Raw genomic sequence first — 26,775 nt, forward strand, 5'->3', positions numbered from 1 at the left:
GTAGAATGGCTTGTTGTGCATGTTCTTTCTGTACTGTGAGAGTTGCCTTGTCTGCTGAGAATAGTAAAAGGTGCTTTCTTTTGTAACAATGGGTGATGTTGTCACATCTGCTGGGAAGGAACTGTCAAAGAAGTAGAGGAAAGGCCAAGAAAACAAGCTGGGATGAACAGGGCAGAGATCTGGCTCTCAAAGAGAGGACAGAGCCCTGTTCCAAAGCAGGATGCAAGACGCCTGTCTGGATTCAGGACTCTGGTTCCCAAAAGCTCTTATGGTTATCAGAGAAGGGAGGAGCCCCAATGCCTGGTGGAGTGCTGGTGCTGCCTTTCTTTCCCCAGATTTGCCCCATGCTTGGGCCAAAACTGTAGACTCCACTGCCATCATCAGGATAAAGCCAAGCAGAGAAAAACATCTTCAGAAGCCTCCTAAGAGTAGGCTCCTAAGAGCCATGTAACAATGTGGCTCATTCCCTGCAAATCCAGGCTGTAGAGTTCAGGGCCTAGGAGGACCAGGCAAGGCTCTGATGGCATTCGACCAACTCCAGTGTGAAAATGTAAGAGGAGCTTAAAATAACAGAAGTGGGTGAGGGCAGGATGAATAATGCAAAGAGGGGCACCTCAAACAGGCTTGCAAAATAGATGGGTTCTGGCAATGCCAAGCTGCAGAACCCCACAAAATACAAGCAAACCTGAACGCCAAATAATTCTCAAACATGCCTAAACTTTGCTGTTTGCTACATGATACTTACACCAGGATCAGCCTGAAGAGTCCCTCACACCTCTCAGATTCCCAGGAGGTGGGTGAGAAGGTGGCCACGCACGGACATGTTCTCCAGAGCAGCCAAGACAACACACTTCTGAGCATCCTCAGGCTTGTCCTTAAGACACCCAGGCTCAGATTGTTTACTGCCACCTGAGCATCCTTTCTGCCCTCTGCCCTATATGCCCAGTCGATTGTCCTAGCAGGTGGCCTGGCAGGGCTAATGTCCTGGCTGGGCTCAGACTAAGAAGTCAGCAAATCTACAGGACAGCCTGCCTCTGCTTGGCCACGTGGTCTTTTTGCAGTGGTGCTGAGTCAAAAGTGTCTTGGGGAAGCCCCTTACTTCTTGAACCTTGTGCTGAGGCTTTCCTCAAGGGAGATGGTAGAGCAGAAGGGAGGAAAGGGGGCTCAGTCATCTCAAGCCTGATGGGGCAACCATTGCCCCATGACGCTTGCATGTCTCCAGGGCCGGAGTCTGTAAGCGTGGTGCTCCCCAGAGGCTTTCTGGGAAGGATCAGGAGCAAACAAAGCCAGCACAGCTGGAGGGTGGAGGTCTCCTTGCGAGTTAGCCTTGGTGGAGATGGGAAGTGGTGGTCAATGCTCACCTGGATCCTACTCCTCCTGAATCTGCCTTCCAGGGCAGAGGGTTGTCTTCCTCCAGAACAAGACACAGCCAGAAGCTCTCAGCTTTTGCTCTCCAGCCTGTCAGCTCATTGTGGCCTAAAGTCCTTATTACAACCTTGCAGATGCCACCTGCCTCCTCTTCACTGCCCGGGTGCAACATCCTGGTTGAATCAGCATGGGTGCTAGTTGGGATTCCTGCCTGACTTTTGTTGCTGGTTGTTCCGCGCTTTGGGAAATGGTACTGATTTGCCCCAAATGGGGCAATCACAGATGGAGAGTCCTGAACCCATGGGCAGCCCTGGACATTGTCAAGTCACCAGTTGTCTGACCAATGCCACTCCTTGAGGGTAGGCCAGCTGGTTGGCTTCGCTTTCCCATTCACTGTGATGGGCCTACACATTTCCACAAAGATGTGGTGCTGGCAAATCCTTCTGCCTGCGAATCTGCACTCCCCAAGACAAAGCAAAGATGTTATTGCTGGCCCTGCTCCCTGCTTTGTGGGTCAGCATTCCAGCCTCTCACAAGGCATTTATTTGACTGTTTTATGACTGCTGATCCAAGAGACCGCAGCAGTTTACACAATATGAACATTCCTAAAGTAAGTTGAAATTATATCTGTAGTCAAAGAAAATATCCACCACACTTGTTTACGGTCTAGCCCAGCTGTTTTCAACCACTGTGCTGTGGCACACTGGTGTGCCATGAATGGTCCCCAGGTGTGCCGCAGGAATTTGGGACAGGGTCATTTATCAATAGGACCATTGCGGGATGTGAGCCCCCATTGACAGCACAGTGTGCCTTGTCAATTATCAAAAATATGATGGTGTGCCGTGACCATTTTAGTGCCTTGCCAGTGTGCCACAAGATGAAAAAGGTTGAAAATCACTGGTCTGGCCTCTGTGTCTCATGTGGGTTGCAGCCCTCGGCAGGCACGACTGGGAACAGGCCCAGTGCATGGTGAGCTGAAAGTGGGGAGAGAGGAGTTTTCCTTTTGCCATTCAGTGCAACTGACCAGCAAGAGAGTCAGGGCAGAGAGAAGGATGGGTTTCTTGGTCCACAGCACCATTAGAGGTCACTGACTCGAGACTGGCGATTCTCACAGATTGGAGAAAGGACACTGGGCAAATGTATGGAGAAAGTGGTAACTTTGGCTGAGAATTATTTGTCATGTGGTTGGTGTAGGTAGTGGCGTAGGTAGTGAAATCAATGGGACTTACTTCTGAGTAGATATGCATAGGCTTGTGCTGTCAGAAAGCACTACACAAGTGTCCAATATTTTACTTAAAATATTTATACCCCCCCTCCTTATTTGGGTGCCCACAGCAGCTTATAAAAAATTCCTAAAATTACTATAAAATACAATAAAACAGAAGAAAACAACAATCATATCAGGTAATAATCAAGTGCAATACAAGCAGCTGCAGCCCGAGGAGCACTCGTGGGAAACCCCCCGGACGGCAGGGGTGGGTTGCAGCCCCACCCAAAGGCGCAGGCGCTCCGCCTCGCACTAGCCCGGAGGGGAGGCCCCTGATTGGCTCCGGCGCGCAGCCCCTGGAAGGCGGCCGGCCAATGAGCGCGCCCCGCGGCTTCCGCGCCCGGCTGCTCAGCTGCGCCGAGCCGAGCCGAGTCACGCCCGCGGGAGGCGGAGAAGGAGCCGCACCAGCGCTCGCCATGACCTCCTACTTCGAGGAGCACGACTGCGAGCCGGGCTCCGGGCCGCGCGAGGAGCTGCACCGTCAGGCGCTGCTGGAGCTGGCCAGGTCAGGGGGCTGCTGGCAGTGGGGCGCCCCCGGGCTCAGGTCCTGCGGGACCCCCAGTCCCGCGCGCTGCTGCTGCGCTCTGCAGGTAGACTGCCTCTGAACAGGGAGGCTCGCTGAGCTCTCTGGGCCACAGCAGCCACTGATGGGTGGCCCCCTCCTTGCCGCCTGGGCCAGGCTGTGGAACAGAGAATGTAGGCAGGATCTTGGGAATGATGTCATGAACCTGGAAGTGACGTCACAGTCCGACGTGACATCATCCATCCCATCAGCCAAAGGTGCCATGACGCAGCACAATCCTGCAGTTTTATGGCAATTCAAACATTCCAGCTCGGGAGTCAAAGCAGGAGGCAGACTTGGATCCTTCTCCACCCACACAGCCCTCTCCGCCTCCAGTGTCCCTCTTCCCCCCCTGTTCAGGGCAAAGCACCAGCCCTCATTGCCACTGGGAGCCCAGCAGCTATGTGTACCCTGTAGTTTCAGCTCTGTATTTCCAATAGCGCCTGAGCTGGGTGCTGCGTGACCCACCTGAAGTTGCCTTGCAACCCACCTTGTGGGTCCCAACCAGTTAGAGAAACACTGTGTAAGCAAAGCAGAGATGATCCTCAAGCATCCCAAGCGGGCTCTTTTGTGTTTTTGGCCTTGGGTTGCAGTCTCTTGAGTGGTCCAGGAGGCCTTTTGAAGCAAGGAGCCTGATGAAGATGGAGGGTTTTGACTTTTCTCCTCCAACCTGTGCAGGTCGCTCTTCAATGGCTTGGAGATCAACCTAGGTTCCCTGGACAGTGAGGACTGGGACCAGAGACTTCCCCCGCCAGCTGCCCAGCAGGCTGTGGAGCGCCTCCCTGCCGTGCAGGTGACCCCACTTCAAGCAGGTAAAGAGTCTGGTAGGGTATATGTCATCACTTTGTATTTATTTGAACAGCTAATGCAGTGATTTTCAACCATTGCGCTGTGTGGTGACATAGTTAAGGGGGAGTACATTGCCCCAGGTACCACACCTTGAGGGGGGGGCCAACCCACACCCCAATGGAGGACACAATGCAAAAAAAGCAGCCCTCTGAAGTCTACTTGAGTTTGTGTGTGTGCATGTAATTTGATTTTGTGCCCCTGGGTGCCAGAAGGCTTAGCTATACCACGGATGCCATGGCACATTGGTGTGCCACAAATGGGCCTCAGGTGTGCCTTGGGAGTTTGTCTTGGAGAAGGGTCATTTATTAGTAAGGCTGAGGGGGGGAGTGAGCTCCCCACTGTCAGTGTGATGTGCCTTATCAACTGGCAAAAAATTGATGGTGTGCCCTGACCATTTTAGCACCTTGTCAGTGTGCAGTCAGATGAAAAAGGTTGAAAATTGCTGGGCTAACCCCTTCAGGGTCATGACCAGGAGTTGGTCTGTATGTTGGAGAAAAGCAGTGTCACTGAAATGAGCTCTTGGGTCTTGTACCCTGGCCTGGGAGGTTGGAAAGACTAGCCAGGTATTGGTTCATGTGGGAGGGGCTCAAGAGCAATGCCAAGCTGGGGCTCCTCCCTCCCTGCACTCAAGACAATGTTACACCCACATGGAATTAACTGCTGGTGCTCCATCCATCCTCCTGGGCCTGCTTGGATGTTGGCCTCTTACCACAAGCAACTCTCAGTTGCTCTTGGCTCTGATACTGTGTAATAAAATTTCAACAATTTCCTGTTTATCTGAATGTTTTAATGTTTCTTTTTTAACATTGGTGTGAGGATTTCAAAAATGCTGCTGGTTTTTGGCACAGCATCAATAAGTACACTACTCCATAAGAACAGCCCCACTGGATCAGGCCATAGGCCCATCTAGTCCAGCTTCCTGTTTCTCACAGCGGCCCACCAAATGTCCCAGGGAGCACACCAGATAACAAGAGACCTGCAAGGCCTCCTGGAAATTGTAGTTAAGAACATAAGAACAGCCCCACTGGAGCAGGCCATAGGCCCATCTAGTCCAGCTTCCTGTTTCTCACAGCGGCCCACCAAATGCCCCAGGGAGCACACCAGATAACAAGAGACCTGCATCCTGATGCCCTCCCTTGCATCTGGCCTTCTGACATAACTCATTTCTAAAATCAGGAGATTGCGCATACACATCATGGCTTGTACCCCATAATGGATTTTTCCTCCAGAAACTTGTCCAATCCCCTTTTAAAGGCATCCAGGCCAGATGCCGTCACCACATCCTGCAGCAAGGAGTTCCACAGACCAACCACACGCTGAGTAAAGAAATATTTTCTTTTGTCTGTTCTAACTCTCCCAACACTCAATTTTAGTGGATGTCCCCTGGTTCTGGTGTCCAAGATCTATGCAGATGTATTACGATGTGTTGGGTAATAGGATTAATAATAAACACAAAATTTAAGATAACGAAAAAAGTTTTTGATGATACAAAAAAAACTAAGTTTTCTGTTGGAATCAGCGCCTCTGCAGAAGAAACATTAAAAATACAACACAGACCATTTTTGTTACATCCAGCCTTATTCGCTGGTCTGTTTCTGCAGTGGGTAGGATCTGCTACCCAGAGCAAAGTGCTGTGCCTGTCTGGTTTTTGCAATAGCAAAATGCTCACAAGGTTCTGTTCCTCATGGGTGTGAAGAACCTTTGAAGACATTTTGGCTGTGGCTGCAGCAAGTCTGTGTGTCCAGAGCATGAACTGACTGCCCTCCACAGTGACTGGGACTGCGCCTTCCCCCCTTCCTTGACACAATTTCAAAATCTGCAAGGGCTGATGCTGTGCAAAGCACCTGCAGTGAGACCACATTTAGGGGAGACAGGGTAGTGTTTGGGTATAAGGGGTTGAGTCTTCAGAGCCAGCCTGCGGGATTTCTGATCACAGAATTTGAGGTATCGTAGCCAGGCTGACTTGACAGAACTGTCTTTCTCTCTCCCTTCTCCACGCTCCTGGTGGGCCAGATAAAGGCCTGAAGTGCCCCGTCTGCCTGCTCGAGTTTGACGAGGAGGAAGTGGTCCGGAAGATGCCCTGCCAGCATCTCTTCCATGCAGGCTGCATCCTTCCCTGGCTTGGAAAGGTAGGAGTCAGGGCAGGGTGAGGCCCTCTGCTGGGGAGCGGGGCAATGGTTGTGCCTGCTCCTTGTCCAGCAGGCTGGCTGGTGCTATCTTCTCTGTTCTTGTCCAGACCAACTCCTGCCCCCTCTGCCGCCACGAGCTGCCCACTGACGATGAGAGCTATGAGGAGTACAAGAAGGACAAGGCAAGTGTCTTGGGGGGGGCAGGAGCAGGTGGTCTTGCTGCTGCCCACAGGTGCCGGACTGGCCTCGAACTGATGTCTCTCTGTTGAACTTGAGGCCAAAGCTGGCAGAGTTGTGCCGTGAACGCATTGCAGCAAATAGGACCAAGAGCTGCCCTGTTCCTAAAGCTGCTCAGCAGCAACCCATCCCAGATTTTGTGCTTCTGCATGAGAAGCTTGGCATAATCTAGCCAGGGCTGATCCACCGAATCATGTCCTTAACACTGTTTTACCTTGATCTTCCCAGGTGCGGAGACAGCAGCAGGTACACCGACTGGAGTATCTTCATGGTGCAATGTACACCTGACAGGACACCCCCTTCTCTGCCGTACCTTGCTCTCTTCCCGTGCACAGTTGTCTGCTACACCCTCTCCCACATGGGCCAGGACCAGGACTCAGGGGGCAAGAGAGGCAACTCTCCTCTTTCTTTCCACCCTTCCGAAGGCTTGTTGCAGAATAGCAATAAACACTCTCTGAATTATCTGGTTCTCTTCTCTGTCTGGGTGCCCCAGCTATTCAGGCCTGGTGGAAGTGAATCATTTTGAGCAAACTGTCTGTGTTCTTCCTACATCAAGGAGAGCAAGGGTCAAGCTTGGAGAAGCTGACTCATGGAACTGCCTGTATTGCAAGGAAACTGATAATTAAGGAACCCTCTCCCCTCTTTTGCTTCTTGCCCTTGAGTGGGGCAAGATTACAGCCATAAAGGCCATCTCAAGCTGTACAAGACAACACTGTGCTTCTTGCCCTGTGAGCGCACAGCGAGAAGCCATGCTGCATGGCAGCAAAATGGGTGTATGCACACGGGATGTTTTGGAAATACTCTCTTGGAAGCAACCTGTGTGCAGGCCTCTGGCAGACAGAGCCCCCCACCACCTTCTGGTTCACATCTGACTGTAGGTAACTGGAAAGACTGCCTTAGTTACAAGAATGGCTTTTGAGGAAAGACTCCTCTGTTGCTGCTGAGTCAGTTAAGCTCAGGCACCGTGCAGGGGAAAATTACCAGAGTTGCAAAAGTGGGGGAAGCACCTGGCAAGACAGTCCTGTGTCCATTTCCTTTCTCATTTTGTCCTGAGTGCAAGAGGCATCACTCCACCATGCAGTCTCTATGAAATTACAAGGCAATGGGCAGTCTGGTCACAGCAGAGTCTAGCTCCATGTGAGCGCCCTGTTCTGCAAGAAGGGGCAAAGCTGGGTGTCCTTAGGCCTGCCTTAGGCCTGACTGAAAAAACTCCACAGTCAGGGAATTAGAGGACAGGTCCTCTCGTGGATTGAGAACTGGTTGGAGGCCAGGAAGCAGAGAGTGGGTGTCAATGGGCAATTTTCACAATGGAGAGAGGTGAAAAGTGGTGTGCCCCAAGGATCTGTCCTGGGACCGGTGCTTTTCAACCTCTTCATAAATGACCTGGAGATAGGGTTGAGCAGTGAAGTGGCTAAGTTTGCAGACAACACCAAACTTTTCCGAGTGGTAAAGACCAGAAGTGATTGTGAGGAGCTCCAGAAGGATCTCTCCAGACTGGCAGAATGGGCAGCAAAATGGCAGATGCGCTTCAATGTCAGTAAGTGTAAAGTCATGCACATTGGGGCAAAAAATCAAAACTTTAGATATAGGCTGATGGGTTCTGAGCTGTCTGTGACAGATCAGGAGAGAGATCTTGGGGTGGTGGTGGACGACAGGTCGATGAAAGTGTCGACCCACTGTGCGGCAGCAGTGAAGAAGGCCAATTCTATGCTTGGGATCATTAGGAAGGGTATTGAGAACAAAACGGCTAGTATTATAATGCCGTTGTACAAATCTATGGTAAGGCCACACCTGGAGTATTGTGTCCAGTTCTGGTTGCCGCATCTCAAAAAAGACATAGTGGAAATGGAAAAGGTGCAAAAGAGAGCGACTAAGATGATTACAGGGCTGGGGCACCTTCCTTATGAGGAAAGGCTACGGCGTTTGGGCCTCTTCAGCCTAGAAAAGAGACGCTTGAGGGGGGACATGATTGAGACATACAAAATTATGCAGGGGATGGACAGAGTGGATAGGGAGATGCTCTTTACACTCTCACATAATACCAGAACCAGGGGACATCCACTAAAATTGAGTGTTGGGCGGGTTAGGACAGACAAAAGAAAATATTTCTTTACTCAGCGTGTGGTCGGTCTGTGTAACTCCTTGCCACAGGATGTGGTGCTGGCATCTAGCCTAGACGCCTTTAAAAGGGGATTGGACAAGTTTCTGGAGGAAAAATCCATTATGGGGTATGTGCAACCTCCTGATTTTAGAAATGGGTAATGTCAGAATGCCAGATGCAAGGGAGGGCACCAGGATGAGGTCTCTTGTTATCTGGTGTGCTCCTTGGGGCATTTGGTGGGCCGCTGTGAGATACAGGAAGCTGGACTAGATGGGCCTATGGCCTGATCCAGTGGGGCTGTTCTTATGTTCTTTCTCCTGCTTCACTGGAGGCTTTAGCCACCTCCCACCCCAATGCTGGTTCCACTGAGCATAGGGAGGCCTGTGAGCAAGCCAGGTAGGGATCTGATGCTGCACACTCCTGCTCCCCCCAGAGAGAAGACAAGACAGTGCTGCTCAGATACAGTTCTCTTTATACACATTTTATATAGAGATATATAAAAAAGTTCTAAAAAATACCAAAACATTTTCCCAAACCAACCAGCTCAGATATCAGCCAGGTGTGTTCCAACCATGGGCTCCCAACCCAGTCAGTATCTGCTGCAGAAGAGGGCAGAGATGTCCATGTCTCTGACCTACTGACAAGATGGGAAGTGAGTGACGGAGCTTCCTTCTCCCCGGGGCAAGTCCCATTCCTCCCCCCCCCAATACACCATGGGTTATGGTGTTGCTTCCTAGATATGAGGGATGAGGAACTTTTCCACCTTGGAGGGATAGGAGGCAGCTTTTGGCACTAAACGCACCTGTTCTCCCCTTCTGCCCTGCAGCAGCTCTGGGTCTTTACTCTGTGGCTGTGCAAGGGAGGGAGGGAGGGAGTGGCAGTGAGATGCAATCTTACTTGAGCAGCTGGAGTTCAGAGGCACCCAAACAGGAACTCCTAATCGCATGTGGGAGGGAAGTGAGGACTGCTTGTCCCTTTGGCACTGATTTACTGGCCCTGCAAGACTTTGCTTCCATAGCTGCCAGCAAGAGACAGGTAGAGCAGGGGCTGTTTGCTGAGAGAAAGGCAGGTACAGCCTCCCACACATGACAGTGGCACTGAGTGAGGAGTGTGTGGGGGGAGCGCTGGCAGCAGGAACATTTTTTAAAAAACCATTTAGTACAAAAGAAAAACCGGGAGGAAGGAGAAGGTTCCCCTCTTTCCCCCACTGGGGCAGTAGCTGCGTGGTGTGGGGTAGCCCCTTCCTCCCGCCCACCCTCATATCATGGCAATGCTCTCTGGGTTGCAGTTGAGATGTGTGGAGGTGCTGCTGCTGCCAGGTGACTTGCACCCCCTGCTGTTCGAATGCTGCAACGCAGCCACCATGGTGTCATTGGAGACAGCGCCAAACTCATAGGTGAAGGTGCCATAGAAGACCAGGATGTCGATGACAAAGACCCACTCGCAGATGGCGGCCAGGTGCTGCAGAAGGAAGCTTTCATGCATGAAGAAGATGCCACCTGCAAGGGTGTCAAGGAAAGGCAGGAGCCCTAGCGGGTTGGCCTAGCCTCCAGTCCACAGCAGGCTCAGGAGGGAGGGGGAGCCCAATGAGGATTCCACTCAGCTTGGAAAAATCAGAACCTTGTGAAAATGAAGCACTTGCTAGTTTCCCTAACACTGCGTGACCCAACGCTGCAGAAAACCAGGTCCCCAGCAAGAAACGGGCAGGCGAGAAACCTCTGGGTCAGGAGGGGGTCCAGCACAGTGGGAGCTGCTGGCTTGCCTTCCTAGCCTGCATGGGCAAGAGTGTGAAGTGGGGGAGGGCTGGAGGAGCTACTTGTAGAAAGCTCTCCAGGAGTACTGCTGCATGTGGAGTACATAACATACAAAAGGCAGGTTCAAGGTGGGCATTTTATAGGCATAACAGAGGGTAAATCAATGAGAGAGCCGGGTGAGGGCGCTCCTGTCTAAACCAGCCAGTTCTCTTCTGAGAAGGAGAACATTGTGGTTTCTCCACAGAAACTCCCTTCAAGCCAACAGATGTTACCCAGAAAAAGGAAGTCATTGTAGGAAGATGGAAGGAAATCCTTGAAGGGTGCTTGCGGCACTGCTGGCCCTCCCTGCCAGCCAGAGAAAAAGGATACTGAAGACAAGGGAGATTAAGGCCACGGTGGTGAGGAAAACGCGGAGATGCGCCATCCAGAAGTCCAGAGCAGAGGCGGCCACGTGGTAGGAGAGGACACACTGAAGGCAGACGAAGAGCAGGCCCGCGGGGAAGGCCACACCAGCTCCAATGTAGTGTAGGGATTTGGCATAGTCCACCTACGGCACAGGCAGAGGCACTGAAGTCGCCGCGCTCCATTAGCGGGAGACTCACCTTCCCAGACAGGAACCTGGAAGCTGCCTCAGCTGCACCAGGGCTGTCAACTCTCCAGGCTCTCAGGCAGGATAGATCTAGTCAACCCAATTCTTAGGAATGGAAGATGCCAAGAACTGAGCTGCCAAGTCTGTCTGCATGGAAGTAGCACACACTTCCAGCAATGCTTCCTCTAGCTTTCAAGGGGAGTAAGTGTCATGAATACGTACATGTTAGGCCTAGGTTAGCATGTGAAGCCTGAACCAAACTAAGTCAGTAACAGAGAAGTTGCTAGCAGTTCCTAGCTGTAAGACTGTGAGTAAATAAACAAGATTGTTCTCTCTCCTTTGCTGGCCAGAAAGGACAGACAATAAGAATTACAACCCATTGGAATGTTCAGCACCTTAGCAGACAGAGAGGCACCTGATCAAGCTGATGGAGTGCAGCTATGGATCTCCAGTTGGGAGGGGTGAGAACTAGGAGGAGTTAACAACCAGGCCAACTTCAGGAAGGTTCTGTTCCTCTAAGGGTCTGATTGGACAATCTAAATAGTATGAAGTCACCTCAGTACTGTTAGCATGAGAAGTAAAATAATGAGTGCCCAAGGGGTGTGTCCAGTTCCTTCCTGGACAGAGTTTTTGGGTGCACATCCTGCATGCTGTGAGCTCCATTGTCCACCATGGGCACCTGGCCTCATAGGTAGCCCTGGAGCTAAAAGATCTACAAGAGTAACTGACCCAGGTGAGAGATAGGGATTAATAGAGATAGCCAGCTAGCTTTATTATTTCATTGCTGGTATGTTTCCTAGATGTTTATGCCTCTAGCATTTGCTGCCTTACTGTAATCTTATGTAACCGTATGTACTTAGTAAACTAAAATATCTTTTACTAAGCTGTTTCATTGTCTGTTGGGGCAAAGGTTCAGAATCCTGCATAGCCATTCAGCAAGCTACCAAGTACTCATTAAGGTCAAAGTAACTTGAGGACTGAAGCTTTAATTGGAGAAAGCGCTCAGTGCCTGCAAGGGATAGAATTAAGCCTAGAGGGTCTCAGTGTCCCTGGACAGAGGCACTGGCACATACAGGGTGGTGGCAGTACTACTGAGCAGATGGGCCTTGAGGGCTTTAGGGTTTGAGAACCAAGAAGTCTGAGCACCCCAAACCCCCCTAGGTTTACAATAGTAAGCAACAGCCCCCTCCCAAGGGGCTGCCCTGGAGCACTAGGAGAGGATAGCATTGTCTACCTTTGGAGTGCCTAGAGAAGAGCTGCCCAGGAGCTGCCAAGAGAGAAACTTCCGGTCCAGCAGTGTGGTCACATAGCTTAGAGGGGAGATTGGCTTCTAGGTTACATAGCTGTGCTAGGAAAACCCTGGCAGCCCCATGGCCAGAGGGCTAGCTTGAGACATTCTGGTGCCTGAATTTAAATGGAAACTCAACCCTTCTGACACATTCTCCACCAGCAGGAGGCACAATGCACCTGGCAAAAGTCTCACTGCAGCTCCACAGCTGTACCAAGGGAGCTGCCACCCTGTCTGCTGCTACCCTCTACAGAGCCCCCAAATCCACCTCCTGGCCTTGTTTCCTGCCAAGGCTCACTCTCTCCCTTCCCCCTGAGCTAGTAAGCAGCCTCTGCTGTCCTTCCACCCAAAGCACCTCTTCTGCATCTCTGTTTCTTCTCCTAGCATGGGAAAGCATTTCGCTCTGCCCACTGAAAGGGCCCAAGTGGCAACACCAGATGCAGACATACAGCAAGCTCGACTGTGGTTTTCCCGCATGGGAGCGACTTTGCCACCCAAGACTCCCCCCACCCAGGCCTGAGGCCACTCCACACCTCTCAGCCCACCTGGAAATTGCCAACCATGACGAGGCCTGCAGCATTGGTACAGCCTGTGATCAGTGCTGTTGTGTTCACCCAGGAACTGTGGCTCTGCTCAATCAGCTGGCTGTAGCGCAGGAAACAGACCACCACCACTGTTGGGGGGGGGGGGAAACAAGAAAAGCAGTGAAGATGGGGGAAGGTTCCAGTGAATCTGCTCTTGAGAGGGCAACGCAGGCCGGTGCACGCAGGGCCTTCAGTCAGGACTGCCTTTTCATATGTTCCCCAGACCTGCAGTACATGACACAACATGGCTTGCCCACACAGGATGTGGTACTGGAGACAGAGTTCAGCTGCCTGGGACTCTCTGCTTTTATGGTTTTAAAAAGCAAGCTTCTACTGTAGCGGTTCCCAAACTGTGCAGCAGTTCCCAGCGGGACCCAATTTTTGGTCAGTCACAAAACTGCCAGGGCAGATTAGGCTAAGTGCATCAAGAATTAAACAAGCTGCTGTGCAAATATCAGAAAGATTTAAAATTGTTAAAAAGTTACATGGATTTCACGTGGATTTGATTTAAAAAACAATTAAAATTAGATCAGATAATTTCTAAGATTTATAAGTTGTTGCTGAAATTTGAAAGGGAAGATGAACAGGCTAAAGAATGTATGATTCATTGGGCTAAAAATGTGAGTCATGAGCTTTCTATGGAAAAATGGGAGAAATGATGGATAAAGCATATGAAATTTACTTTAAGTGTCAACATCAAGGAAAATGTTTATAAAATGATTTATAGATAGTATATGACACCAAGTAAAAACAGGAGGGATCTTTTTACCATATGTGGTGGACATGTGTTAAAACAAGAAAGTACTGGATACAGAAAAAATCAACTAAATCTGTGCATGTAAGAACAAACATACAAATGAAACCTGAAGTCTTTCTGCTGGGTATGATAGATGAATATGAGGGTAAAAGATTCAGAATTTTATTTTTATGTATGATAAGTGTGGCTAGAATACTTCATGCACAATATTTGAAAACTAGACACTTAATAGAAGAATGGTGCGAAGGTTATGGACTTTGCAGAAATGGACAAACTGACAATCTTCCTTTTTCCTTTGTTTTCCTTTTCCTCATGAGGAAGCTGCTTGAACCATTCACTAAAGAGGCTATACTATATCTCCAGAACTAGACATGATAGGGCAAAACAGATGCCATTAGACTTGATGTTACCCTGGTATGTGACTGCATTTGGGGAAATGTTACAGACCTGAACCTTTAACAAGCTACTATGTATATTATTTTTACAATGACAGTAAATGGGACTTACTCCTGGGTAAGTGCAGGTAGGATTGCAGCCAAGGATTGTTAAAACTTTTCCTGCTTGATGATACTTCTGGTCATGACATCACTTCCAGTGGCTCCTGAAAGATTCTCATTCTAAAAAGTGGCTCCAGGTACTAAATGTGTGAGAACCACTGCTTTAAACAATACTCCTGTAAAGTAAGCTTCTAATGTTGCAGACGTTCTACTTGCATGTTTTAGTGGATTACTGCTTTGAAAAAACAGAGGATGGGCTGAGAGGTCTCTTCAATACATACGTGCTGAAAGGCCTGAATGGAGAACAGCAGTATTTCCAGGAAGGCATTTGTCAGCCTCCGGAATGTTCCTCCCAGGGCAATGCAGCTGCTTGATGGGTTTTTCCCACTCCTGCAGGCACCTCATGGGCCAAGGTTGTGTAAACTGCCAGACAGGCGCCATTTCCTCTATGACCCCTCACAACACAAGGTGGTTTCCTGCACTCTTTTTGGTGGCCAGGAAAATGCTTTGGAAAATCCTGCTCTTTGGGGGGAGGGGAAGGGCCTGTCTTGGGAAGTTAGATGTGTCAGGAAGGAACAGAAGCTGCAGATGACATGGGCTGGACCAGTGTGCAGGCTCCAGAATTTCCCAAGTGCCCCATAAAACTGGGAGTGGTACTTACCCATGAACGCCCCAACATTTCCAATAAGGCTGAAGAGGCAACTCTCAGGAGGATAGGTGCCACATTTACTGCAAGAAAAGGAATAGAGACAGAGGAGTCGGCAAGGCTGAGAGGGGCTAGCATAGACACATTCACCTATCACATGTGCTTGATGGCTGCCTAGCTTATGAACCTCTAGTACCAGTGGAAGATACCACCTCTTGGCAGACTGCTCAAACTAGGCACAGACTGCACTGGAGCTGCCCCTCTGTCAGAAGTGCCTTAGCCCCTGGGTGGCTCTCCCAGAGTAGCCCCACTTGCTCCTGAAGCCGCCACACTTCTGTCCACCTCACCTGATTAAAGGGATATCTTCCAGGGTGCAGCAGCTTTTCGGGTAGCTGTGCTTGGTTAGATCAGCAGAGCAGGATTCGTTGTAGGACCTGCAGGAGTTTGGACAGATTAGTTGGGGCTGCTGAGAATAGGAAAAAGGACTACTTATGGGATTTTCTCTACTAAAGGATTTTCTCTGTAAACCGCTTTATGAACTTTTTGTTGAAAAGCGGTATATAAATACTGTTGTTGTTGTTGTCCTCCTAATCTATGGAAAGACTCACCAGTTCTCAACGGGGCACACATGTTGGTTCATCACTGCCATGGCATACCTGTGAGAAGCAGAGAGGAAAAGACTCACTACCAACAGTGGACTGCCATAGGGAGGTGAGTGTTCAAGCTGGGCATGACCTCATTTAATCCAGAGCGCTCTGGCAGTAAAAGGGATTTGGTCAATGAATCACAATCACAGTTGTTCAAAGGGGTGCTAGAGAAAAGCCAAGTGCAATTCCAAGAATGCAACTGCTCTCCACACCCCAAACATCAACACTGAATAGGAAGGTGGCAATCCAAAGGGACAGCCCTGTTCCCCATTCTCCGAGGCCTGGCTCACATGACCAGTTGCCCTGGGACATTTACCCACCCCATATGTCCAAATTGTGAACCAGAGGCTGGCGTTGCAGCCAGAAAATTTTTACATTTTTTCATTTTACAGTTGAAGTAAAATGTGGGAAAAACAACCCTGGAAATTTCCACCTCTGTGCCCAGCACTGTGGAAAGGCTCCAGCAATTTCAAAGTCTTTAGGATCTGGGCTTCTAGCCTGTTCTGTTTTTGTCTTCTTTACCAAAAACCATCCCAGCTGTAAGGAGACAGAAGCAAGGCCTGTGCCAAAGCAGGCGAGATAAAAATGTCCTCTGCGTCACCCACATGCTCAGCTGTAACAGAAGCAAGGAGGGTTGCATCAAAGCAGCCTCCACAAGGCTAGGTAAAAATGTGACCCTTGACCTCTGCTTGGTGCTCTGTTTCAACATGCTCAGCTACATAGGCCACTTCCAATTTTAGGCTGACAACTCATCCCTTGAGCTCCAGCCAGATGTGGCATGCGCGTGGGAGTCGCTCTTGCCAAGAGCAGAGCAGGGATCTGCCGGAGGAGGAAGCCAGCTTCCCTCTGGAGAGCTTTGCCAAAGCTCAGGAAAGAAAAGCCCTGTTGATGCAGCTCAGAGGCCAGTGCAGCTTCCTACTTTCCCACCTTGGTCAACCAGATGCCTTTGGGAATTCCCTAAGCAGAAGATGAATACAATGGTGCTCTCTACAACACCCAGTTTTCAGAGCCACACGAACATACTGCGCCACCACTGGATCAGGTAGTGGCCACAGCAACATACCCACTTGGGCCCCCGGGTGACTCTGTCATGCTACCTGCTCAAAATGCCCAGAGCCTTCCCTTCTCCTGGCAACTCCAAGGCTCCTGCAGCTACAAGGTGCCCTGATCACAAGCAGCAACCACGTCAACTGGGCAGGCTTTGCCCTGGGGCCAAGAGGAGTTTTGCGAGTGCTGCTGCCATTTTGTCCCTTAGCTCACCACAGCTGGTGCTTAAGACAGGCAGGCAGGCCAAAGGAAAGCCAGACTGGCACAAGTCTGGTCCAAGAGGCATGAAGCTTATTCCAATGCGGCCACTTGCTGGGATCCGTGTGCATGCAAGTCAGGCCTTTGCTTTTTTTGTTCACTAGGCACCTGGTAAAGAGCCCTCCAAGCCTCTTCTCCGAGGGGCTAAGAGTTGCTCAGTGGTTTTGGAATGGTCACAAAACACCTGTTCTCCTGTGCTCCCAGAGGGGATGCCCTGCCTGTGCACAGGCTACTCCTACATCTTATGTAAACTCTCTTCCTGCCTCCAAGAATAAAAAATTTCCAGAAATTCTGAAGCCACAGCAAAAAAATGTTTTTTCAAAACAAAGGTAAGTGGATGGTCTGATCCAGATAAGATATGGGGCATCCTATCTTGGGAGGATGTCAAGATATTAGGGAGAGTAGCTATTTTTCTGAAATTGGTAGTAAGGTGCAGAGGAATAGGCCTGACTGATTTTTCTACTTGATGTTATTAACGTCTTGATGTCTGCGTTTGTCTGTGTGTTATGCCAATAAAGGTTTCTGACTGACTGACTGAAAAAATGGAAATTCATTGGGAAAAATGGAAATATATGTTATCATTCTTTTCATATCATGCTTAAACTTATTTATTGCTTTAGCAGCATAAAATCAACATAAGCCCTGCTGATTCTGGCCAAAGGCCAATCTAGTCCAGCTTCCTGTATCTCAGTGGCCTGGCATATCCTCAGGAGTACACAAGACAACAAGTTACCTGAGGGGGAACATGTCTCAATCGACATAAAAAGTTATGCACGGGAAGGATTGAGACATGCTCTTTTCCCATTCACACAATACCAGAACCAGGGGACATTCACTAAAATTGAATGTTGGGAGAGTTAGGATAGACAAAAGAAAGTATTTTTTAACCCAGCATGTAGTTAGTCTGTAGAACTCCTTGTCACAAGATGTGGTGATGACATCTGGCCTAGATGCCTTTAATAGGGGATTAGATAGGCTTAAGGTGGGAAAGTCCATCACTGGTTACAAGCCATGATGGGCATGTGCAACCTCCTGATTTTAGAAGTAGGCTACTTCAAAATGCCAGATGCAAGGGAGGACACCAGGATAAGAACATAAGAAGAACCCTGCTGGATCAGGCCAAAGGCCCATCTAGTTCAGCTTCCTGTATCTCACAGTGGCCAACCAAATGCCCCAGGGAGCACACAAGACAATAGACAATCTGCATCCCAGTGCCCTCCCCTGCATCCGGCAATCAGAGGCAGCCTGCCTCTAAAACCAAGAGTTTGCACATACCTACTATGACTTGTAACCAATAATGAACTTTTCCTCCAGAAATTTGTCCAATCCCCTCTTAAAGACAACCAGGCAAGATGCCATCATTGTGGCAGAGCTCCACAAACTAATTACACGCTGGGTAAAGAAATATTTTCTTCTGTTGTTCTAACTCTCCCAACACTCAATTTTAGTGGATGTCCCCTGGTTCTGGTGTTATGTGAGAGGGAAAAGAGCGTCTCTCTATCTACTCTGTCCATCCCCTGCATAATTTTGTATGTCTCAATCATGCCCCCCCTCAGGTGCCTCTTTTCTAGACTGAAGAGGCCCAAACGCTGTAGCCTTTCCTCATAAGGAAGGTGCCCCAGCCCAGCAATCATTTTGGTTGCTTTCTTTTGCATCTTTTCCATCTCCACTATATCTTTTTTGAGATGTGGCAACCAGAGCTGGACTCAATACTCCAGGTGTGGCCTTACCATCGATTTGTACAATTTATTTATTTATTGGATTTGTATTCCGCCTTTCTCCCCGAAGGGCACCCAAGGCGGCGACAACCATCATACATCGATTTGTACAAGGATGCAGGTCTTGTGTTGTCTTGTGGGCTCCCTGAGGCATCTGGTGGGCCACTGTGAGATATAGGAAGCTGGACTAGATGGGCCTATGGCCTGATCCAGTTCTTATCTCCCTTGCATATAATTCTGAAGTAGCCTACTTATAAAACGCATCATTTATAACTTAATACCCATATACAATTCTACTAACTGGCATTTATCTGGCTCGTGTATTGTTAGCAAGCCAAATTGCTAAACAGAAATCCTTGCTACCTACTGCAGATCACCCAGAGGTCTTGATCTACCTTCTGCCACTCCTGCATCAGGCATGGTCTTCAATAGTAGGCCAGAGCCCACAAAGAGACAAATAAACTGCATTTTGTTTGCCTGCAGCCACCAGGCAGTCACTTCCCCACGCAGACATTAGGAGCTCTTACACAATCCATATTCCAGTGATTGAGAAGGTAGAGAGACTGATGGGGAGGACGATCCACGCTGTCATTAGTGAGTGCAGCACCCAACATGTGTTTGGGGGAGGGGGAAGAATCAGATGAGGAGGGAGGGGAGGGGGGAGTGGAGAGGAAGAGGGAGGGGGCAGGCGGCTGCTAGCTATAAGCAGAGGCCTCCCACCGGAACCATCAGAAGGCACCTCCTGAAAGAGAAACAGAAGGTGGAAAAGCCGGTTAGTCCGTTTGTAAAGTACCAACAACCACAACAAGAACAAGGGTGAATGAGGGTGCACTGAACTGAAGAACTCCTGTGCCAGAGTTCTTGTGACTGCACCTGTCAAGCTTTATCTCGGCAAAAGTCAGTTCTACTGCTGCATACAAAGTACAGGGGTGCCAGAGTTGGGTGGAAACAGCAACACTGCAGGTTATCTACAACAGGTTAACATATCACTGTCCTTTTTCTGCCTGTGCCAGAAATATGTCACATCCATAGACACAAACCCTCTCAAGGCCTCAGTTTGTCTATCCTTGACCTGGACGTCTGAGAGAATCAGCAGGCATTTAAGGCATAAGCAGAAGATGGACTCTCTCAGCTGCTGCAGGCTCTCCCTCTACAGGTAGAGCACACAACTGGCAGCAGAAGGATCCAGGTTTCATCCTCAGCACACCCACCTGCCTGAGGCCTTGAAGCTCATGCACAGCAGACTGAGTAAGGTGGGGGTCTAAAAAGAATTAATTTACATTTAAAATTGAATAAGTTTACATAAATTTACATAAATGATATATTAGACATTGAACTTATATGAATGAAAGAAGGTCTTGCAATAGCACAAGGGCTGTAAAAGGCCTTGCACAAAGCAAGGCCAGCCTTTCCTTTGCTGCCGCTGCTGCATCACAGACGTGAAACAGCAAGCAGTGGAGGGAGCCCTCGTCCCACAGCTCATGCCAGAGGTCAAACAGTTGTCCTCATGCTGAGAGCAGTTGTGTTGGGCCAGCGCGGGCTCCAGCAAGTCTCTAGAGGGCCAAAGTCTCATTGGAGACTGGGGGCTCCTCGCTGGCCGAATTGGGAGTCTCCAAGGGATAATCAGATGAATATCCTGATTCAGTCAGATCTGGTGGGCCCAGAGCAGCCTAGCTGAAGATCAACATTAGGGACAGCAAATTGTTTAACTAGATGTGCATCTCCCTGAACCATCTAAGCACCAAGAACAGAATTCCTTTGATTCCAAGAACTCAACAAACCATTTTGGCAAATCTGTTTTTAATACTTCAGATCCTTCTCCTCCAATCAATTTACTTGTGACACACACAGAAGATATCATAATACAAAAGTCTTCAACTTGTCGGGAACTGGGAACCACCTCAAACCCCAACCTGCAACACTGGACTCTCTCCCCTTCAAGGGCCAAGTGAGCAAGAGTAGCAAGTGGCCATGGTCATCAATCAGCATGTGCTGCCAACCATGTTACTCTGCTCCTCTGGTCCTTCCAAACCAATGAGGTTCACTCAAAGCTGAAAGGCAGAGGGATTGTTAAGAGGACATGAGACACAGTAGAGGGAGCTCTGTGGCAGGGGAAAGCAGGCAAATGGGGGGAGACGGGGAGGGGCACTGAAGATGGGAGGGGGGAATTGGCCAAAGCCATCGTTCTGAAGTCAGTGCAGCCAGTGAGATTGCCCTAATCTAGGACCCTGAGCTCTGACTGCTCTTCAGAGCATGCAGTCCTAAGCTTGACTCCAAAATGGCTGTGGCTAGCACTGCTGCACCCCACCAGGGGTCAGGCTATGACCCACTTCTGGGTCCCAGTCCACCTGCTGAAGACCTAAGCTGCAGCACACACATAGTGCAGCAGCAAACAAAACAAGCATCCCCATAGGAGACTGAGGGCCAAATCCTATCCAACTTCCCAGCCCTGGTGTAGTCGTGCCAATGGGGTGTGTACTGCATCTTGTGGTGAGAGGGTAGTTACGGAAGCCTCCACAAGGTAAGGGAGAATTTGTTCCCTTGTCTCGGGGATGCACTGCAGCTGCACTGGCTCTGGAAAGTTGGACAGGATTGGGCCCTGAGGCTGCAATCATAACCACACTTTCCTGAGAGTAAGCCCCACTGAACAAAATAGGACTTACTTCTGAGTAGACCTGGTTAGGATTGTGCCCTGAGGCAGTGAACAGTATTTCTTAAGCCTTTGATATTATGATCTTGTCATTAAAACACAGAAGTCCATCATGCACACTTAATTCCCAGTACTTGTGTGTCTCGTCCAGAACCTCTACTCTTCTACCTGGCAACATATTACTCTGAAAGATGGGCAAAATTTTAGTAGCAGCATCTATTCAAAATTCCTAGTTCCAATTCTGAGATCAGCAAACAAAACAGCATTAAGCGCACGGCGACATCTGCTTTCTCAAAACGTAACACGTGTTTGTCCACAGAGGTTGGGGAATGGCATTTCCAGCAGTTGTTACCCAGATTGTGTCAGCCATCTGCAGAGTTTAAAAGGTGAGTTAAATACCCTAAAAACTGCCTCCCAACAGTTTCCACAGTTGCTGTTTTCCCTTACAGGAGTTGGTGGGATCTTATGCACCTGAACATCTGAAGCAGCAGGGGGGGGAAAGGATCCCCAGGATCGTGTTGCTAGGGGGCTGCAGGGACTGGGATGCACTCACCAGTCCCTTCAGCTGCCTGTCAGGGGTGCAGGGAGCCCTGAGCAAGCGTCTGTAGGGCTCCCTGACGTTCCAAAAGTGAAAGTGGAGCAATCACTCTCCACTTCCGCAAAACCGGAAGTGGAGCGCAATCGCTCCGCTTTCACCTTTAGAAGGATGGGGAGCCCTGCAGACACTCGCGCAGGGCTCCCCGCACCCCCAACAGGCAGCTGCAGGGACTGGGGAGCGCATCCTGCAGCCCCCCTAGCGACGCAATCCTTGGGATCGCGTTGCTACCTTCCCCCCACCCCTGCTGCTTCCCTCCCCTCCCCCGCCACCCCTGCAAGGGCTTACTACAGTCCTCAAACTCCCTGTGACTTTGAAAACCACAGCCTTAGCCTGATCCAGCAAGGCTCTTCTTAATATTAAGACTGGCTGCTGTAGACAGTATAAAAAGTGATGCCATGGAAGTGAACTGCGACTGCTGCTGATACTGATCAGACCAGTGGTTCTCACACATTTAGCACTGGGACCCACTTTTTAGAATGAGAATCTTGTCAGGACCCACCAGAAGTGATGTCATGACCAGAAGTGACATCATCAAGCAGAAAAAGTTTTAACAATCCTAGGCTGCAATCCTACCCACACTTACCAGGAGTCCCATTTACTATCATTGTTAAAATAATATACATAGTAGCCTGTTAAAAGTACAGGTCTGTAACATTTCCCCAAATGCAGTCACAAACCATGGTAGCATCAAGTCTAATGTTAAAAATAAACTACTGAAATGAATGGGGACCCACCTGAAATTGGCTCACGACCCACCTAGTAGGTCCCGACCCACAGTTGAGAAACACTAGACTAGACCATCCCGCTCACAGGGCATCTGGGTTCCTACTATAAATTACAGACACGGCACAGCATTTTATAGTTTAGTATGCCTCTTGCCAATGCTTCCTAATGGTGCCCGTCCACCTGACGAGTAAGAAAAGACAGACCACAGGGACCAGACTGGTGAACCCCTGCTGGTTAAATCCAGCCTGCTCAGGACAACAGTGCAGCAAAAGACAAACCCGCCTGGCTTAGACAGCCACAGACTGTGGGCACTTCGCACACTCTTCTCATCATTCTCTTTAAATGTTCCATGGCACTTACCTCCCCCTTCCCCTTACAAACATTACCGTCTCTGGTTGAGCAAACTGCAGGTTGAACCTCTAGCATTAGTTACACATAATGCTATGTTTCCACTGCTCTTTGGGGGCTGGAGATTTTCAGCTGAGTTAGCTAGCCAAGTTATATAGCAGTACAGCAAATATTTGTTCTGCATATTACCAGGGGCTGTGGTGGGGGGCAGGGGCATTCAAAACAATTCAGCAGGGATGAGAACTGCAGCCAAGCCGTGCAAGGCAAGGGCCGTCCTCACTGTGATGTCACTTGTGAACGTGAAAACAAAAACAATGGCACAACACACACAGCAAAGCAGCCACTGGATCAGACCCGTGATTATGACATAGCCCAAAAGCAGCAGAGACAAGACAACATGTTGCTGCTCCCTGCTTGCTCAGGATGTCAGTGCAGATTTCCGACAAAGTCCTGTCCATCCAGAAGCGGCCAAACTGTCAACACTTACCCTAGACAGAGGGGGCATACTCAAAAGTCCTAGCCTAAGGGGTATCAGGAACATAGAAAACCTTTAGATTCACTACATTGCATTGCCTAGACCAGGGGTGGCCAAACTGTGGCTTGGAAGCCACACGTGACTCTTTGACATATAATGTGTGGCTCTCAGCAATGCTGGCTGAGCTCCTTTTTGCATCACAATTAATAAAAATGGTAAATAAATTTTCAAGCTTGTTACTGGGTATAAACTGAGAGTCCACTGGATTAAAAAGCATTTAATATTCATGGTGAGTAAATATACAATGCTTAAGAATTTAAATGCTTCTTAAATATTGTGGCTCTCATGTATCTATCATATGCGGCTGTTAGGTTAAGCAACTTTGGCCACTCCTGGTCTACACAAATACCTTAGCAATGTTTATCAAATAGCCTGTTACCCCACAGTAGATCAAATCAAATAGCCTGCTACCCCAGAGTAGATCAGCACAGCCTCCAAGATGGGAACTAACTGGACAGCAAGGTTGCCCTTTGCTGAAAAATCCAAATGCAGCTCCCTCTCCTTTGCTAGTCCAAGCCCCGCTAAAAGGAATGGTGAAGCATATACACTGGCCTGTCTCCAGTCTTGCCACCCTGAATTTCATCTCATAAAGTTGGAAAGATCTTCTAAGGACATCTAGTCCAAACCCCTGCAGGAAAATCTTCTCTAGAGCATTTCCAAAGATTGAATCTTTGCTTGAAGACCTCCAATGAGAGAGAACTGACCACTTCCCTCAGTAATCAGCTCCATGGCTGAACTGCTCTTTTCATTAAGAATTTCTTCTTGATATCCAATGGAAATCACCCTACTTGCAGCTTAAGCCCTCTAGATCTTGTTCTACACTCTGGGGCAGCCTTGCCTGCTTCCATGAGACAACCCCTCAGTTTACTTGAAAAGTGCTATCATGTACAGGCTTCTCCAGACTAAAAATACCAAGTGTCTTCACTCTTTCCTCATAGCACTTGTTTTCAAGACATTGGCCTCCTGATGGGACGGCTGCCCTGGGGAAAACAGCTGTGAAAGCCTCCGGGGGAGCGGGGAAGGGGTGACAGCAAAAAAGGGGGCAGAGAATGTGCAGCCCTAGAACCAACAGGGGAAGAGCACGAGAGAAAAGAGCCAACAGGGTTGGCTTGAAACCCCCCTGCACAAAGGGAGTCTGTTGCATGCTGCACCTCCCTCTTGCTTGGCAATGTGCTTACCTCTCCTCCTTCTGCCCAATTGGACTGCAAAGGGAGCAAAATAGTCTAAGTAAAGGTGATTTTCAATAGTAAAGGTGATTTTCAACCTTTACTATCTCAGGGCACACTGACAAGGCACTAAAATGGTCAAGACACACCACCAGGTATTTGACAATTGACAAGGCACACCATGCTGCCAGTGTGTATGTGTGTGGGGGGGGAGGCTCATGTCTCCCATTGGCCCTACTAATAAATGACCTTTCCCCAAATTCCTGTGGCACACTTGTGGACCACTCGCAGAACATCAGTGTGCCACAGCACAGTGGTTGAAAATGGCTGGTCTAAGGCAAGCCAGTGGTCTTCAACCTTTTTTGTACCACAACCCCAAAAAATAAAGTATGAGTCTGGGGACCCACCATCAATCCCAAACATCTCCTGGGACCCTATCTACCCACCACCCACCTGTTACACCCTCTTGGCACTGTTCACTGTCACCAAATATTAGAAAGAGCAGAAAAAGGAGCAGTGAAAGCACTAATGAAAGCTATTTTAGCCCAAGGGCTAAGAACCTGAGCAGGACTGGGACACCATCTCCTGGTTCCTAAAGGGGTACACCAGATGCCTCCCCCTTTACCTGGTGTGGTGCTCCAGCCCAATGTTTCTCAGTGCTTGTCCTCCACCATACCACTTCGCACAGTCCGCCTATTCAAAGTACCACTGGAAGTAAATGATGAGGACTTCATCGCCAGCTACTTGTTGCAGATGCTCTAGGGAGGATTTCCTGCTACAGGCAGGAGGTTGGACTAGATGACCTTGTAGGCCCCTTCCAACTCTTATCATTCCGGGTTGGGAGGCCAGATGCAGAGCAACAAACACCAGCAAGAGGCTCAGTGTAGACGGGAGGGATTTTCTGAGAGAGGAAAACCATGGTTTGAAGCTCTGCCAACAGAGCTGAGCCTCCTACCACTGTTAATCATGTCATGCTGCTGGTCTCACTGCCAAGCAGCAGGTATTCAGGAGTCCTGCAAGTACCACCAGATACCACCTCAGGCACCACTGGTGGTTCAAGAAACACTGCCCTAGTTCAGTGGTCTTCAACCTTTATCATACCCAAAGTTGCTCCAACCCCACAACTGAGGCTTTGTGACCCCACTGGGATCCCCACCCCAAGGCTGAAGAAAACTGGCCTAAAGAGCCCTAAAGAGCCCAATCCTAGGCAGGTCTACTCAGTTCCATTCTAGTCAATGGGGCTTACTCCCAGCTAAGTGTGGACAGGACTGCGGCTTTAGAGCCCAATCCTAGGCATGTCTACTCAGAAGTGAGCCCCATTCTAGTCAATGGGACTTACTCCCAGGTAAGTGTAGACAGGACTGCAGCCCAAGTGAGCCTTCTTCTCTCCCCTCCTCCACACTTCCTGTTCCAGCCGGGGGAGCGGAAGTGCGGAGGAGAGGGGAGTGGGGCAGCTCCAGCCACGCAGGGAGGCCTCGGCAGCCCCGGAGAGCCCACCCAGGCAGGCAGCCGTTCGCCCGGGCTAGCTTAGGCTGTGGGGGCTTTGGGGAGGTGGGGGGCGCTTGCCTGGCCTCTCTCGCCGCCTCCATGCCTCCTCACCGCTCGGCCCGGCCAGCCGCCGCGACGCCTTCCTTGTCCCTCACGGACGGACGGACCTCCAGAGGGCCTCCCCCCTCGCCGCCGCTTCGAGAAGGGGAGGGGCGAGCGCGCGGGGCACACTGGGATACGTAGTTCGCCTCCACAGCTACTTCCGGTCTTCAGGCGCTGTGAGCATGCGCAGTGTAGTCCAGATGGGTCGCCTGCTCCTGGCAGGCGACGGTGGCCGCGGGGAGCCAAACGGTGCAAACGCGAAGGGGGGCCACAGTTAAGCTACTGCTGGCTGGGGGGTGGAGCTCTGGAGCTTTTGGGGTGAGCAGGGGCTGGGCTGAGCCTCATCATGCAGGCCTGGCAGGGCCCTGGAGGTCATCCAGCCCCTGCTCAGAGCAGGATGCTGTGGCATCAGGGAGGTGTGGTGGGTGGGGAGGCAGGTGAGGCAGAGCCTCCCCACCACAGTCCTTTGGAAAGCGCCGCCGCCGGGGAGGCACCCAAGCACTCACAACTCGCAAGGCGGTGGCGCTTTCCAAAAGACTCCAGTGGGGAGGCTCTGCCTCACCTGCCCCCCACCCCCACTCACCACACGCCCCTGTTTCACAGCCCACAGCTGGAAGGCACCCACTCCTCTTGAATCCCATTTCCAGCTCCTGGACTTTTTGGTGCACATGTGTCAGCACATACAGTGGCAAGGAGTTGCACAGAGCGGATGCTCATCAGTCAATCTCTCCAATCCCCTTTTCAAGGCATCCAGATTTTCAGGAGCCATCAGCACATTCTGTGGCAGGGAGTTCCACAGATAAATTACTTGCAGGGTCAAGAAAGGGCAGGGGTGGAGCAGAGGATTCAGTGGTCAGTGGTGCA

The 26,775-nt window shown here is 49.9% G+C and overlaps 2 protein-coding genes across 6 annotated transcripts; one reads left to right on the forward strand and one right to left on the reverse strand.

Moving 5' to 3' along the window:
- The first annotated feature begins 2,988 nt into the window (after positions 1 to 2,988).
- Positions 2,989 to 6,874, forward strand: RNF181 (ring finger protein 181). 2 transcript variants are annotated; one of them, XM_066639493.1, is made up of 5 exons: positions 2,989 to 3,140; positions 3,876 to 4,021; positions 6,060 to 6,175; positions 6,283 to 6,357; positions 6,641 to 6,874. In XM_066639493.1, exons 1-5 carry the CDS (start codon positions 3,052 to 3,054, stop codon positions 6,698 to 6,700), a joined length of 486 nt encoding a protein of 161 aa, XP_066495590.1. In that variant the 5' UTR covers positions 2,989 to 3,051; the 3' UTR covers positions 6,701 to 6,874. The 2 variants fall into 2 exon arrangements, with proteins under 2 accessions (XP_066495590.1, XP_066495591.1); XM_066639494.1 differs by having other exon boundaries at positions 3,876 to 4,009.
- Positions 6,875 to 8,968: 2,094 nt separating this feature from the next.
- Positions 8,969 to 26,008, reverse strand: TMEM150A (transmembrane protein 150A). Of its 4 annotated transcripts, none has more exons than XM_066639756.1 (8): positions 25,888 to 26,008; positions 18,826 to 19,040; positions 15,237 to 15,284; positions 14,976 to 15,062; positions 14,644 to 14,711; positions 12,690 to 12,817; positions 10,637 to 10,814; positions 8,969 to 10,012 (listed from the first exon to the last, which is right to left on the reverse strand). In XM_066639756.1, exons 2-8 carry the CDS (start codon positions 18,888 to 18,890, stop codon positions 9,771 to 9,773), a joined length of 816 nt encoding a protein of 271 aa, XP_066495853.1. In that variant the 5' UTR covers positions 18,891 to 19,040; positions 25,888 to 26,008; the 3' UTR covers positions 8,969 to 9,770. The 4 variants fall into 4 exon arrangements, with proteins under 4 accessions (XP_066495853.1, XP_066495854.1, XP_066495852.1 ...); XM_066639757.1 differs by having other exon boundaries at positions 25,921 to 26,004; XM_066639755.1 differs by lacking the exons at positions 18,826 to 19,040; positions 25,888 to 26,008 and adding an exon at positions 18,666 to 18,794.
- Between the last annotated feature and the right edge of the window lie 767 nt (positions 26,009 to 26,775).

This window comes from Tiliqua scincoides, chromosome 11 (assembly GCF_035046505.1).
Source record: "Tiliqua scincoides isolate rTilSci1 chromosome 11, rTilSci1.hap2, whole genome shotgun sequence".
NCBI classification, from domain to species: Eukaryota; Metazoa; Chordata; class Lepidosauria; order Squamata; family Scincidae; genus Tiliqua; species Tiliqua scincoides.

Coding starts and splice junctions, on each gene's coding strand:
- TMEM150A (XM_066639755.1), bottom strand. CDS start 18,766: ATGCAGTTTATTTGTCTCTTTGTGGGCTCTGGCCTACTATTGAAGACC. Junction 14,712..14,975: donor GAAGATATCCCTTTAATCAG/GTGAGGTGGACA, acceptor CTTTTCTTGCAG/TAAATGTGGCACCTATCCTC. Junction 10,013..10,636: donor CTTAATCTCCCTTGTCTTCA/GTATCCTTTTTC, acceptor ACACCCTTGCAG/GTGGCATCTTCTTCATGCAT.
- RNF181 (XM_066639493.1), top strand. CDS start 3,052: ATGACCTCCTACTTCGAGGAGCACGACTGCGAGCCGGGCTCCGGGCCG. Junction 3,141..3,875: donor GCGCTGCTGGAGCTGGCCAG/GTCAGGGGGCTG, acceptor CAACCTGTGCAG/GTCGCTCTTCAATGGCTTGG. Junction 6,176..6,282: donor TCCTTCCCTGGCTTGGAAAG/GTAGGAGTCAGG, acceptor GTTCTTGTCCAG/ACCAACTCCTGCCCCCTCTG.